This window comes from Medicago sativa, chromosome 1 (genome assembly GCF_051527215.1).
Source record: "Medicago sativa cultivar Bolivia chromosome 1, Bolivia_mono, whole genome shotgun sequence".
NCBI classification, from domain to species: domain Eukaryota; kingdom Viridiplantae; phylum Streptophyta; class Magnoliopsida; order Fabales; family Fabaceae; genus Medicago; species Medicago sativa.
In genome coordinates, this window is record NC_140749.1 from 4,610,291 (window position 1) to 4,622,285 (window position 11,995).

An 11,995-nucleotide genomic window follows, 5' to 3' on the forward strand; every position below is an offset into this window, starting at 1 on the left:
TTTGGCGGGAATCGTAGAGAGTCTGTTTTTGTGGGGTTAGGATATTCTTCTTTTTCATGGGTGGGGTTAGGATAATTAAATTAGATTAGATAATAAAATAAATAGATGAATTTGATTTTATGTTTTGTTTTTTCTCCAACTGCAAGAGATGGAAATTTCCAGTGTTGACTGTTGTATAGAACAAAGACAACAACAAGGTACATCTTTCTGTACCCATGGGACCCTTTTCCATGAATTTCGGTTGTCACTTTGTGTTTGTATTTTTTAACATATATATCTGCAAAATTAAAAAATTATGTTGGAAAGATGCAAAATTAATATTTCTAATGGAATAAAATTAAAATGGATATGTTTCCGTGACCGCGAGTTTAATTCAATTAGTAAGAGACATTGGGTGTGTTTGGTAAAAATAAGTTATAAGTTAACCGATAGCTGATAAGATAGTTGATAGCTGAAAAGCTAACTTATAGCTGATGGTTGATAGCTGGTAGCTTATAGCTGAAAAGTTAACTTATTAAAATTAAAAGGTTGATAGCTGGTAGCTTATAGCTGAAAAGTTAACTTATTAAAATTAAAAGTGTTTGGTAAAATTAGCTGCTGAAGTGGCTGATAAATATAAAATGACATAAAAGGACATGTTTGTTTAATTTTTTTTATAACTCATATAATTTTTATTACTTAATGTTTTTCTTTTTAAATATTTAAATTTATTTCAAATTATTTTAATCTCTAAAATGATAAATATATTTCTGAATTTAATTGACACTTTTTATTTAACAAAACTTTTTTATAAATTTTATTTAACTAAACTTGCTTCATTATTTATGGTAAATTTTATATATAATTATTTATTGTATGAATTAAGAGTAAGGTAAAAAAAAATTGAACAAGAAAAATTAAAAAGCCATGCTGAATGCTAAAACGTGAGCAGTTTTTTTTGTTTTGTTTTTTTAAGAGGAACGTGAGCGGTTATATTAGAAAGTGGTTAGTTTTTTTAATTAAAAACAACAAAATAAAATAAATAAAAGGTTAAAATTGGAAGAAAATATAAAAAGTTAAAAGTTAAAAGCTCAAAAGCTACTTGAAATAGCTTTTCAAAAAACGCTATAAGCTAATGAAAAAAGCTTTTTACCAAACACATCTTATTTTATCAAAACAAGCTTATAAGCTTGTCCAACAAGCTATAAGCTAGCTTTTTTGTGTTACCAAACACATCCATTATATAATTTATATCAGGGTCGGGGTTCTAATCTCAGAGATCTAATTTCTTCACATTTAAATGTGTGCTCCAACCAATAGCCTACTAGACAAAAAAATTAAAATGAATATTAAAACTCTCTTTTAGCAAGAGAATTAACACTGCTAAATTTTTAAAGTTTGATTCGAATTCAAATTTTTTGATTAAATTGAAAGAGACAACTTATCATCGTATTCTAATACTTATGGGTCTGCGTTTGTTTATTAGTTCATGTTTATAAGAGAGTTTTGATTTTGTCAACAGAGAAAAGAAGATAGTTTGGATTTAATTTTAAGATAAAAATAGATGAGTGTTAATATTTATTTTAAATGATTTATTTATCTGTATTTTAAATGAATTTGATGGATATTTGATCAGCATCCATGAATACTCTTTAACACATTTCAACGGACATCCACTTAATTATATATTTTTCGGTGCAACAACAGCTGAAAATATAATAGCGTGTGCGCACCCAAAGTTAAATAACAATAACGTGTGATACATATTTTATTCATCTGTCTCTAGGTGTACAGTATAAATTAGTTGGATTAACAAACAATTTGGCAGTACTTATTTAGTATTAGAAAGTTGACATTATGTCCTGCAGAATGTAAATACAACTCAAGTAATAGCGTAAATACAATAATATGCATAAAGCTAGAGTTGAAACATCAGATTAGTAGATTATTTGACCAAGTTAATGGACCTTTATTTATATCAATGTGTCTTTGCATTGCATGTTTTGAGTACTAACATTAGGCTTAGGTGATCTTAGTTAAAATGTTTGCGTATTGAGCTTAGGTGATCTTAATTAATGAGTAAATTTGAATAAGAATAATTTTTTTACTGTACTTCAATAAACTTTCTGTCACTGTTTTATCGTCCTTAGTCCCAAGTCTGAATATTTTCACACTAATTCAATAACTTTCCCACTTAAAGTTTAGCATGTGATTTATACTTTTTTTAGTTTTCTAAATTTACATTTTAAGCAATAGTTTACGTTTTTCTTTGGATGGACTTTGGATATACTCATATTTCCCATATATAATGCAAGTGGTAATTATCGTTTAACATGATAACGAGCAAAATACTTTCAAAATAAAAATGACAACGAGCAAAATTAATATTGCAATATTACAGATGCCGAATTGGGTGAGAAAATGGTATACTTAGTACATCAAATATTTTTAAAATTATGAAACACACGAGAAATACTATCAACACTCTCTTAAACATTTACTCTCTAATCGGATGAAATTAATGTTTGTTCCTTGGTTTAATATGAGTTCCATTTCTAAAACATAGGACTCACATTGATTTAACCTAATTAGAGAATGAGTGTTAGATAGGGTGTTCAAAAGAGGGTGTTGCCAGCACTACTCAAAACAAATTGTTCTAAAATCAAATTCTTAAAGAAAAAGCAACCACGATTAATTCAATTTGTTAGAAGTTTATCCATACTTCGTAAATTTGTGAGTTCAACATTTACTATTGATTTGATAAAAAAAACTTTGTTGCTATATGATGATCTCTTTGATAAGTATGTTTCCGTAAACACTTTAAAATCTTAAGACTTGCCTTGACAACAATGAATCGCCGCAACTCAACTCATCTCAACATTGTATTATAAAGATTGACCAACTGTTTTTTCTTTCAGCTTTTTTTTAAATAAAGCCTGTGGAAAATCATGGGCTAATGGACCAGTTCATAAGTCCGATCCATTTTGATAGCTCTAACGAATATAAAAAGATGATCTTAATTTAATAGTTGTAATGGTACGAGCCTCAAGGGCTCGATCCAATTAGCGCTCCAACAATGAAACCCACTAAGAAAATACTGATCAAACCCAATAAAGAGTACAAAAAACATGTCAGTTTGAGTTGCCCACCTCGCCTCAAAGTGTGGTGCAACACATGATTGTACCTCCTGCACCATCTCAAGAAACATCACGCCTCATATTGACATGCAATCCATGATTACATCTCTTGCACTGTCTTTAAGAACCACTGCGTTTCACGTCAGGAAAGCACTGGGTACCAACATGCTCCATTGCCTTAGGCGCCAAACGAACCATCAAATAAGAGCCCCTATCTATATCAAATTACGTTACTCTGAACAAAGTCGATTATATTCATAACAAACCAAACAATATTTGAGAATCAAAGATAGACACAATAAGAAGCGCATTATCAGAATACATCATTATGAACAAGGGTCTTACATCTAAGCATAATCACCTCATTTACACAATATTCACTCGTTGTCCGTTGGCACCACCACCTTACTTTAACATCAAAGTGTCTTTTGTAAAACACATCATATATTTGAAGAAAAAAATGTACGACCAGTCAACCATAGATTATATCATCGACATAAAAATTACACCTCATACTCATTAAATACTTTTTGTTTGTTCATGGAGAAACAATAGTATAATTTCATTAAGAAATAAATAAATTACTAATAATTGAAGAAAAAAAATATATTAGAAAAGTGAAGGGGAATATTGGCATATAGGTATTAGGAGGCAAAGAACAAACAAACAAAGAAACATAGGAAAGTCAATAGGTCAACTTAAGTAATTGAGTAACTCCTCCAAACCAAAAACCTGCTTAGTGGGGCCATTACATCATGTATTCTCTCTCACTCTACTCAACTCTACGTACATGATTGAAGATATCAACCTCTCCTTCATACGTGTCACTCCCCCATTCGTTCTTTCTCTCTCGTCGGATTCATACCAACACTCTCTCTCCTCTGCACTGTCTCTCACTAACCCATTTTTCTTCTCTCTCTCCTCTATCCACCCACCACTCCTCTTCATTCTCTTTCTCTCTCGCTTCATATTTTTCTCTCTCCCTCAATGCATGATCATCACTACCATGATCACAGTTTCGATCTATAACTAGTTATTTTTTCCTTCAAAGTTTTGATTTTTTTTTTGTTTTCATTGATTGAAAATGTTGGAAGCAATGGAAAGTTCAGTGAATGGTGGATTTTCACAACATTTTCAAAGCTTTGTTGGAGATAGTAGTGAAGAAGAACTTTCTGTGCTTCCTCGTCATACCAAAGTTGTTGTTACTGGAAATAACCGTACTAAATCGGTTCTTGTTGGTCTTCGTGGTGTTGTTAAGAAAGCTGTTGGTCTTGGTGGTTGGCATTGGCTGGTAATTTTCTCAATCAATTTCATTTTTTTTATCATCAAAATTGGTTTTTTCTTTTTATAATTTTGTTTTGATAATGTGTTTTTTTTTTTGTATTAATGTTTGAAATGTTTATGATAAATTACTCAAAGCAATGTGTGATTTTTAATTTTTTACACTTTGAAGATATTTTTTTTTATCACTTCAATTGCTCAATTCATTTGGGACACTACTAAATTATACATTTTTAAGTATTGGGTTATTGTTGTGGAAAAAAAATTGGATTTTTGGTTTTTGTAATTTGAATGGAGCTTAATTTATTTATGGATCTGGTGTTTTGAATTTCATTTTTAATGATTTGTTGTGTATTTTGCTTGATTTTGAATTTTGATGGTCAATGGAAATTTGTATATGATCTTTGCAACTCACTTTTTGGTTTTGGTAATATATTTTTTTTTTGTTAAATGAGATATTTATTATGAACTTGAATTTTGCCAATTTTATTCAAATTTTCCTATTTTAAAGAGTAAAAATCTTCACTTGATGATTTTTTTTCAACTTATGTTGATGTTTAATCTCAGATTGTTTGTTTTAGCTACATGCATGCTTTGATTATAACTCTTTTTTTCAGTCACAAGTTTTTTTCATATTTTATTTGGAACTGAATCAATTTTATTTTTTTAGATACAATAAATTTTTTATGTGATGTCTAAGAGTTTCATACAATTGTTGCATGTATGGTTATTTTAACTTTGTTTCATGAAAAATGTGCAGGTTCTTACCAATGGTATTGAAGTGAAGCTGCAGAGGAATGCTCTTAGTGTGATTGAACCACCAACCGGTCTCGAGGAAGACGATGACCTTGAATTTGAAAATACCATCTGGCATGGATCAGATATGGGTGAGTTTCAATTTGGGATGTTGCTGTGTAAGTGTTTCTCTTCCTTTTGATTTTCCCGATTGCTGATTTTGTTTGTGCTTTGTTTGATTTCTCAGCATCAGATGACACACAAAAGTCCTACAGATCAAGGCCAAGAATGCTTAGATCATTAGGATCATCTCACAGGAGCATGAGCAGATCCTTCTCTGTTGATTCACAGTCCAAGGGGTCAATTTCTATGCCTCAGGGGTGGACGGTATATATACTTGACTATTTTTTCTCTTCTCTAATGAATTTTCTTTTACTCTTTTATATATTAGAAAATTAATTTGTTGATGATTCAACTATTGAAAATATCGTGTAGAAGGTTGACTTGAGCAAATTGGAAATGTCTGCATTGTGGAGATATTGGCGACACTTCAATCTGGTAAGCAAGTTATTTGACGTATCTTTTTTGGTTGCTGTTGCGTGGAAAGTAAGCTTAAACATCAAAATTGGGTATGCAGGTGGATGCTGTTCCAAACCCATCGAAAGAGCAGCTCGTAGATGTTGTTCAGAGGCATTTCATGTCGCAGGTACATTATTGTTTGCATTAGGATCTTTGTTTATGTTTTGTTAGTAATTGATCAGTTCCTGTAACAATGTTATTTGGTTGAACACTGTATGTGGTTCCAATCAGATTTGGATTCCTCGTGGTCACAAATTACACACATTCACAAAGTCGACACATTGGTGAACCTTTGGTTTGCTCGCATTTTGCTACGTCTAATATTTGATCCAGCAATCACTGATGTGCTGATTAGACTGCATGAGATTGTGTCTGCAGGCAATCCAAATCCATTCCAATCTCCCCCCTAGTAAAAGAATTTACTGAATTCCTCAAAATTAAATATTTTCAAATGGTTTCTTGCAAAAGTTGCAATATGTCTATGTTAGAAACATGACTCTACAAACTGTCTTGAATTATGAATCAGAGCTTCAAGTTTGATGTAAGACAAGTATTTTGTTAATATGATTGTCTGAAATTATGTTATGTTTTGTTTTGTTTTGTTTATGAAGCAAATGGATGAGTTGCAAGTTATTAGAGGATTTGTCAAAGCTGCAAAGAGGCTTAGGAGGACTATGTGCAAATGATCAAGCAGAGCTTTGCGAGATGCAGATATTTTCTAATGCTAACAAAGATAATGATGTCTAATATGAATATCCACTTCCCTTGGTACCATGTAATATATTTAGCATTACTAAGTAGTATCTTTCGGATCTCAATTAGTAGTAGGTTGATTAAGAGGTTATATATAGAATGACTCTTTTGTAGCATCACCTAGTTTTTATGTAGATAGGCTACCTTGTGACTTGAATCTTCAGGGATGTTTTAAGGATTCCTTTAGCTTTTGATTATAATGTACTTGCTGCTCACATGGGAAGTGGGTTTCCTCAGACTTGTGAATGTGTATATCTCTTTCTTCTAACCTTGTTTATTCTCATGAATGAATTGTGTAGTGTGGAATTGGTTTGTGCATCGACGCATGGACACACTTTGCTGTCAACACCGGTTAGCATTTGAAAAACATAAATAAATTGAATGAAATTACGTGTGTTGTGTTGTGTCGGTGTCTGACACGCGTGGTTCATAGGGATAAACCGTTTTATTATAGTCATATCTGGATAAACTAGTTTTAAGAAACAAATTTGCCAGTAAATCAACAGGGAATTGGCTTAAATATTTGTTTATCTATTAGTCATAGAATGTGTTTGGTGGGGGCAGCTGCGACCGTGAATTAAGAATTCTTCCACCGTGAATTTTAAAAGCTTCTAGTTCACTGATTTTTCAACGCTATTTTGGTATTTTTACAATACACAGTTTGTGTTTGATTGTGCGATGGGAGAATTACTTTTGATATAATTGATTCTACAGAATTGATTTTGGTTATATTCTTGGATGTGAATTTTAAATATAAATTTGTGTGAAAACACCTTCAAATCAATTCTATAGCTCCAGGATCAATCAATTCTGATCCTCTGGAAGGGGAACCAAATATACATGCGAAGTTGGAGCGGACACACATAGTATATACTATATAGTTGGAGTGGACATTGGCATTAAAAACGATAAATTATAAGTAGTGGGTGTATTTTCAATTCAATTAAATACTTTTTAGTCTATAGCAACGGTGGAAAATAAGTAAAGTAAAAGCATGTCATATCAAAGTCCTATAATTTTAAAGTACAAGATTTTTTCAAAGTAGCAATTATTGTTTTTTATCCAGAAACCGGATTACCAGCTGTTGCCAGCTGCATAAACCTCTTTTCAAGCAAGTTCTAATTCAAACGTTCAAATTATTGATGGCAATTGTCTTTGAAACTTGCATTCAATTTATATATCCATATATGGAGAGGAGGGGTTGCAATGAGGGAGTATATGCTCGTTTAATAAAAGTAGTAATAAGTAGTTTCCTTTTACTTGTTGGGTTTGTCTAACATGTGCAATATTGCACATGTTAAGGAAACTAAAAGTACCAACCTTTAATTGAAAAACAACAATTATTTATTGAAAAGTTACACATTTAATATAAAATGCACAAGTTACAATACAAATTTACTATTTTAAACTTCTTAACATGTGCAAATTTGCACATGATAGAAAACCCTTAATTGTTTACTTTTATAAATAAGGGTCCTGTTAACCGGTGTCCCGTAGCACTGGTTATGGAATCCAAAAAAGAAAAATTTGAATTAAAAGTAACACTTTTTGACTTTTAAGAAATTGATTACACAATTTCCAATACAAAAACTATTACATTTGCTTCCTTAACCAGTACCCGGGGGCACTGGTTAACATTTTCCTATAAATAATGGTATACTCCCTCCGTTTCAAAATATAAGCAAAATTCACTTTTTAGGTTCATTCATTTAATGATGTATGTGGTTCATAATATGGACCACATACATCATTAAATGAATGAACCTAAAAAATGAATTTTGCTTATATTTTGAAACGGAGGGAGTAGTAGTTTTGAATTATTGTCCTAACCTATGGCAAAAAAGAACGGTAGCCACGTCCAAATTTAAGAAGCGAAAGCTTAAAATTTGGAGACATAACAAGAGGCACGTGCAGAAAAAATAAATATGAAAATGGAAAGCTATGGTCTATGGATATGGGTTTTATAATGCGGTAATGATGTCAATTAATCTTTGTGGAAGAGATTAGCGTTAATGGTACGAATGAATGCGATATAATTACACTGGACACTGAAACAAAAATATGCAACAAAGTCTCTATAAAAAAACAAAGAAAATATCCAACACAGTGGGCCAAGCTCGTGATGTTCATGTGAGTCAAAATCCGGTGGATATTAAGATCAAAACGGGTCCCATTAGACAATACATTTGCTTAGCTCTTCCTTTGTTTGAACTTTGAATAAAATAAAATAAAAACTAGTGAATAAAATTTGCAGAAAATAGCCCTGATCGCTAACAAGTGTCCTAAGGATATTGTTTAAGAAACACATAAAAGGAAATTATGTCTTGAAAATATAAGTTGAACATTTGTCAAAGTCATAACCGTATAATTTTCAATGCAAAAATTGTTATTTTTAGATGCTTAAACAATGCCCTTAGGACACTTGTTAGCATTTTCCATTTTTTAAACGTCACTTTAATCCATCCGTTAGTTTTCACCGTTTGAGATTATGACGTGACGTGACGTGACTGTTAATTATCCGCATGATACTGCCACATGTTTCAAAGATTATGCCATGTTATAGAGGGCATTTGCATGTTTTTTTTGAAAAAAAATAACATTTTTGCTCGATTTTACTTACCTCACCCACCTTGAAGTATACAAAAAAAAAAAAAAAAACTCCTTTAAATTTAACACGTATGTGCAAATTGCACCTAAAATTGATGATTAAAAGAGAAATTGGTCCCTAAATTATACTCCATGCAAGTTTAGTAATTGGGATTTGATAATGATAGTGTAAAAATGACTTTCATAAAATTGACAGCTTAATTAAGATCAAAATAAGAGAGACAAAGTATAATCCCTACATAAAAACAAAAGGGAGAATTTTTTTCATCACACCTTGCATGCTAGTAAGCTAAAGTAACGTGAAAGAGAATCCAAGAATGTGTAACATATTTTTAAAACTGCACGCACACTCATGCAAAAGATCTCCAGATATACTTAGTTTTTTATAGCATTTTTATCAGGGGTGCTATCAACATTGAGCAGCCTATCAACCATATCATTCTGAGTGTGGCTTAAGATCTCCAGATATAAGATGTCCCCTCAATTCACTTTTTTTTTCCTCACCTGTTCAATCCACAACTTGATAAAAGTCTGTACAGAATTGTTCCAATCTAAATATTCTGAATCTTCTTCCATTATCTTATGATACATTTAGTAAACCAGAAGAAGGACCAAAGCTAGTCAAAACAATACCATCTTGCACTTGTGTGCAATTTGAAGTCTCTTCTAAAGATTTTGCAGAATATAGATAGGTCACTCAAATATTTGCCGGCACGAGACACAGGCATATATAAAATGATTCAACAGCACAACAAGAAATATCATTAGCAATGTTAGTTGACTCAACTCAACATTAGTCATGTCCATATATATCCTCATGTTGCTCTCTTTTGGCTTTTGAGTTCCATTCAAGGAAGCTACTAGCATTTTATAGAATGTAGACAAGACAGAATATGCATCCCAATGTTTGAGGCAAACAATTAATTTTTGAAAAGAAATTATATGGTCCTGCTAAATATTCCTAAATAATGGCATGTGAGGGATTTTAGGAACGTGTATATAAATATTTGATAACTCTTTGAATTAGTCTTCTATATATGTTTAGTGTGGATCGTGGAATGATATTTCCCAGTTAACAATCAAGGCCTATTTCCACTCTTTGAAGTCTTGTTTTATAAAAGCAAGAGTTGATTTTTAACTCAGTGTGAATATATAAATAGAGGAAGAGCAGCTCGTGGCATTATGTGATATAAAACTACACATAAAAACACAACACTCTCCTCAAAGATGGTGTAGCTTATGTCCTCACTACCTCAAAGCCACCTTCTTTATCAACACCGAAACAAGTCTGAGACATGACTCATGCAAATTAAGGTATGCCGTCGCACTATTTTGGGTACCTTATCTAATGAGTTGTTCCATGTGTACTACTCGTACAAGGAAGCGAAAGGAATGTGGGATTCAATGGTTTTGAAATAAACTACTGAATATGCCGGAAAGCTGTACATTGTGGAATGAAGTAGAGGCAATTGGTCTACTTCTAATCATTGAAGGAATTTGTAATTTTCGGCTAAACTTATTGAATTTCACTCTTTATTCTAAGAGTGGTCGATAGTTTCAAAACCCTCACCATGCATGATCTCTCTAACTTAGGAGCAATATATATATATACAATATTGTACAAACAATTATTTACACTTCCATAAAAACACAATCCAGGTTGAGTTTACCAGGAGGAAAACCAATGGACCGTCCAACCTTGTAATATGCATTGATTGATACTGTTGTTTTTGGATTTCCAAATATTTGAATTTCCAAATTCAATTATCTACCGAAGTTGTTACTAGGTTGAGTCACGACCAGGTCGCTCTCTTTAAGACGTTTCGTGGCACTACCCAAAATTGTGCAAGGTAGACTATCAACCACGCCGCCTACAGGATAAAACAAGTCCAGCTACAACTGTGCGGTTAACTACTGCACTGTAGAAAACCGTTCGAGAATTACACCTTCAAATATGGTACTAAGACCACTCTTTAATACTGAAACCACTTTAATATGCTATTATTACCATTCTATTATGGTGCTAAGACCACTCAAATATGGTGTTTCCACCATTCTAACCCTTAAGTTCTCCAAACTATCAATATGGTACTATGACCACTCAAATATGGTGTTACCACCATTTCTCCTCAAATAGAAAAATATTGTTATAATATTTATATACTGTTAAGATCATTCTTGATTCCGACGGGACATTGTTTATTCCAAATAGGGACTATGATCTTAAAAGTACTCTTTATTCCGAAGGGACATATATTATCGAAGGGACTATGAGCTTAAGACCACTCTTAATTCCGAAGGGACAATAAACCGAAAAGGGACTATGGTCTTAAGAACACTCTTAATTTCGAAGGGACAGAAAGGAGTAGAAAAAGGAGAAAGACTTGTTAAACAAGTCGAAGGAGGGAGAAGAGATGAAAGACTCGTCAACACAAGTCAAAAAGGGAGAAGAGAGAAAGAGTTCCCGACAACTCAATGAAACTCTTTGGTGTGTGGAATGCACTGTGTGAGCTCTCTATTTATAGAGAAAATTCACAACTAATAAGTGAGAAACTTTGGGAACAAGTAATATATTACTTTGCGATTAAGTAATTCACATATTAGATCTAGTACAAAAATATCTTAATTGAGTACTAAAATATATTAAATTTAGTACAAGAATATATTATATTATGTACCAAAATATTTTAGCAAAACTTGGGGACTAAGAAAACACTTTCTAATAATGATTAAATTAACTATTTAATTTATCATTTCCAAATAATAAAATATATATCAATATATATTTTTCTCTAGTGCTTATGTACCCCCATTAATTAGAGGTACACCCCCACTATATAAACACTACTAATGTGTGTGTTCCATCCGATGTGGGACTTCCACTTTTTTCAATTCACACAACACTAGTTCTACCCAACATGGGA

The 11,995-nt window shown here is 32.1% G+C and overlaps 1 protein-coding gene across 2 annotated transcripts; it reads left to right on the plus strand.

Annotated features, from left to right (window-relative positions):
* Nucleotides 1-4,052: 4,052 nt before the first annotated feature.
* On the plus strand, nucleotides 4,053-6,751 carry LOC146951916 (histone deacetylase complex subunit). 2 transcript variants are annotated; one of them, XM_085756420.1, is made up of 6 exons: nucleotides 4,053-4,407; nucleotides 5,158-5,284; nucleotides 5,380-5,519; nucleotides 5,628-5,690; nucleotides 5,770-5,838; nucleotides 6,323-6,751. In XM_085756420.1, the coding sequence occupies exons 1-6, from the start codon at nucleotides 4,201-4,203 to the stop codon at nucleotides 6,395-6,397; spliced, it is 681 nt and encodes a 226-aa protein (XP_085612546.1). In that variant the 5' UTR covers nucleotides 4,053-4,200; the 3' UTR covers nucleotides 6,398-6,751. The 2 variants fall into 2 exon arrangements, with proteins under 2 accessions (XP_085612546.1, XP_085612553.1); XM_085756427.1 differs by having other exon boundaries at nucleotides 5,631-5,690.
* Nucleotides 6,752-11,995: the final 5,244 nt, after the last annotated feature.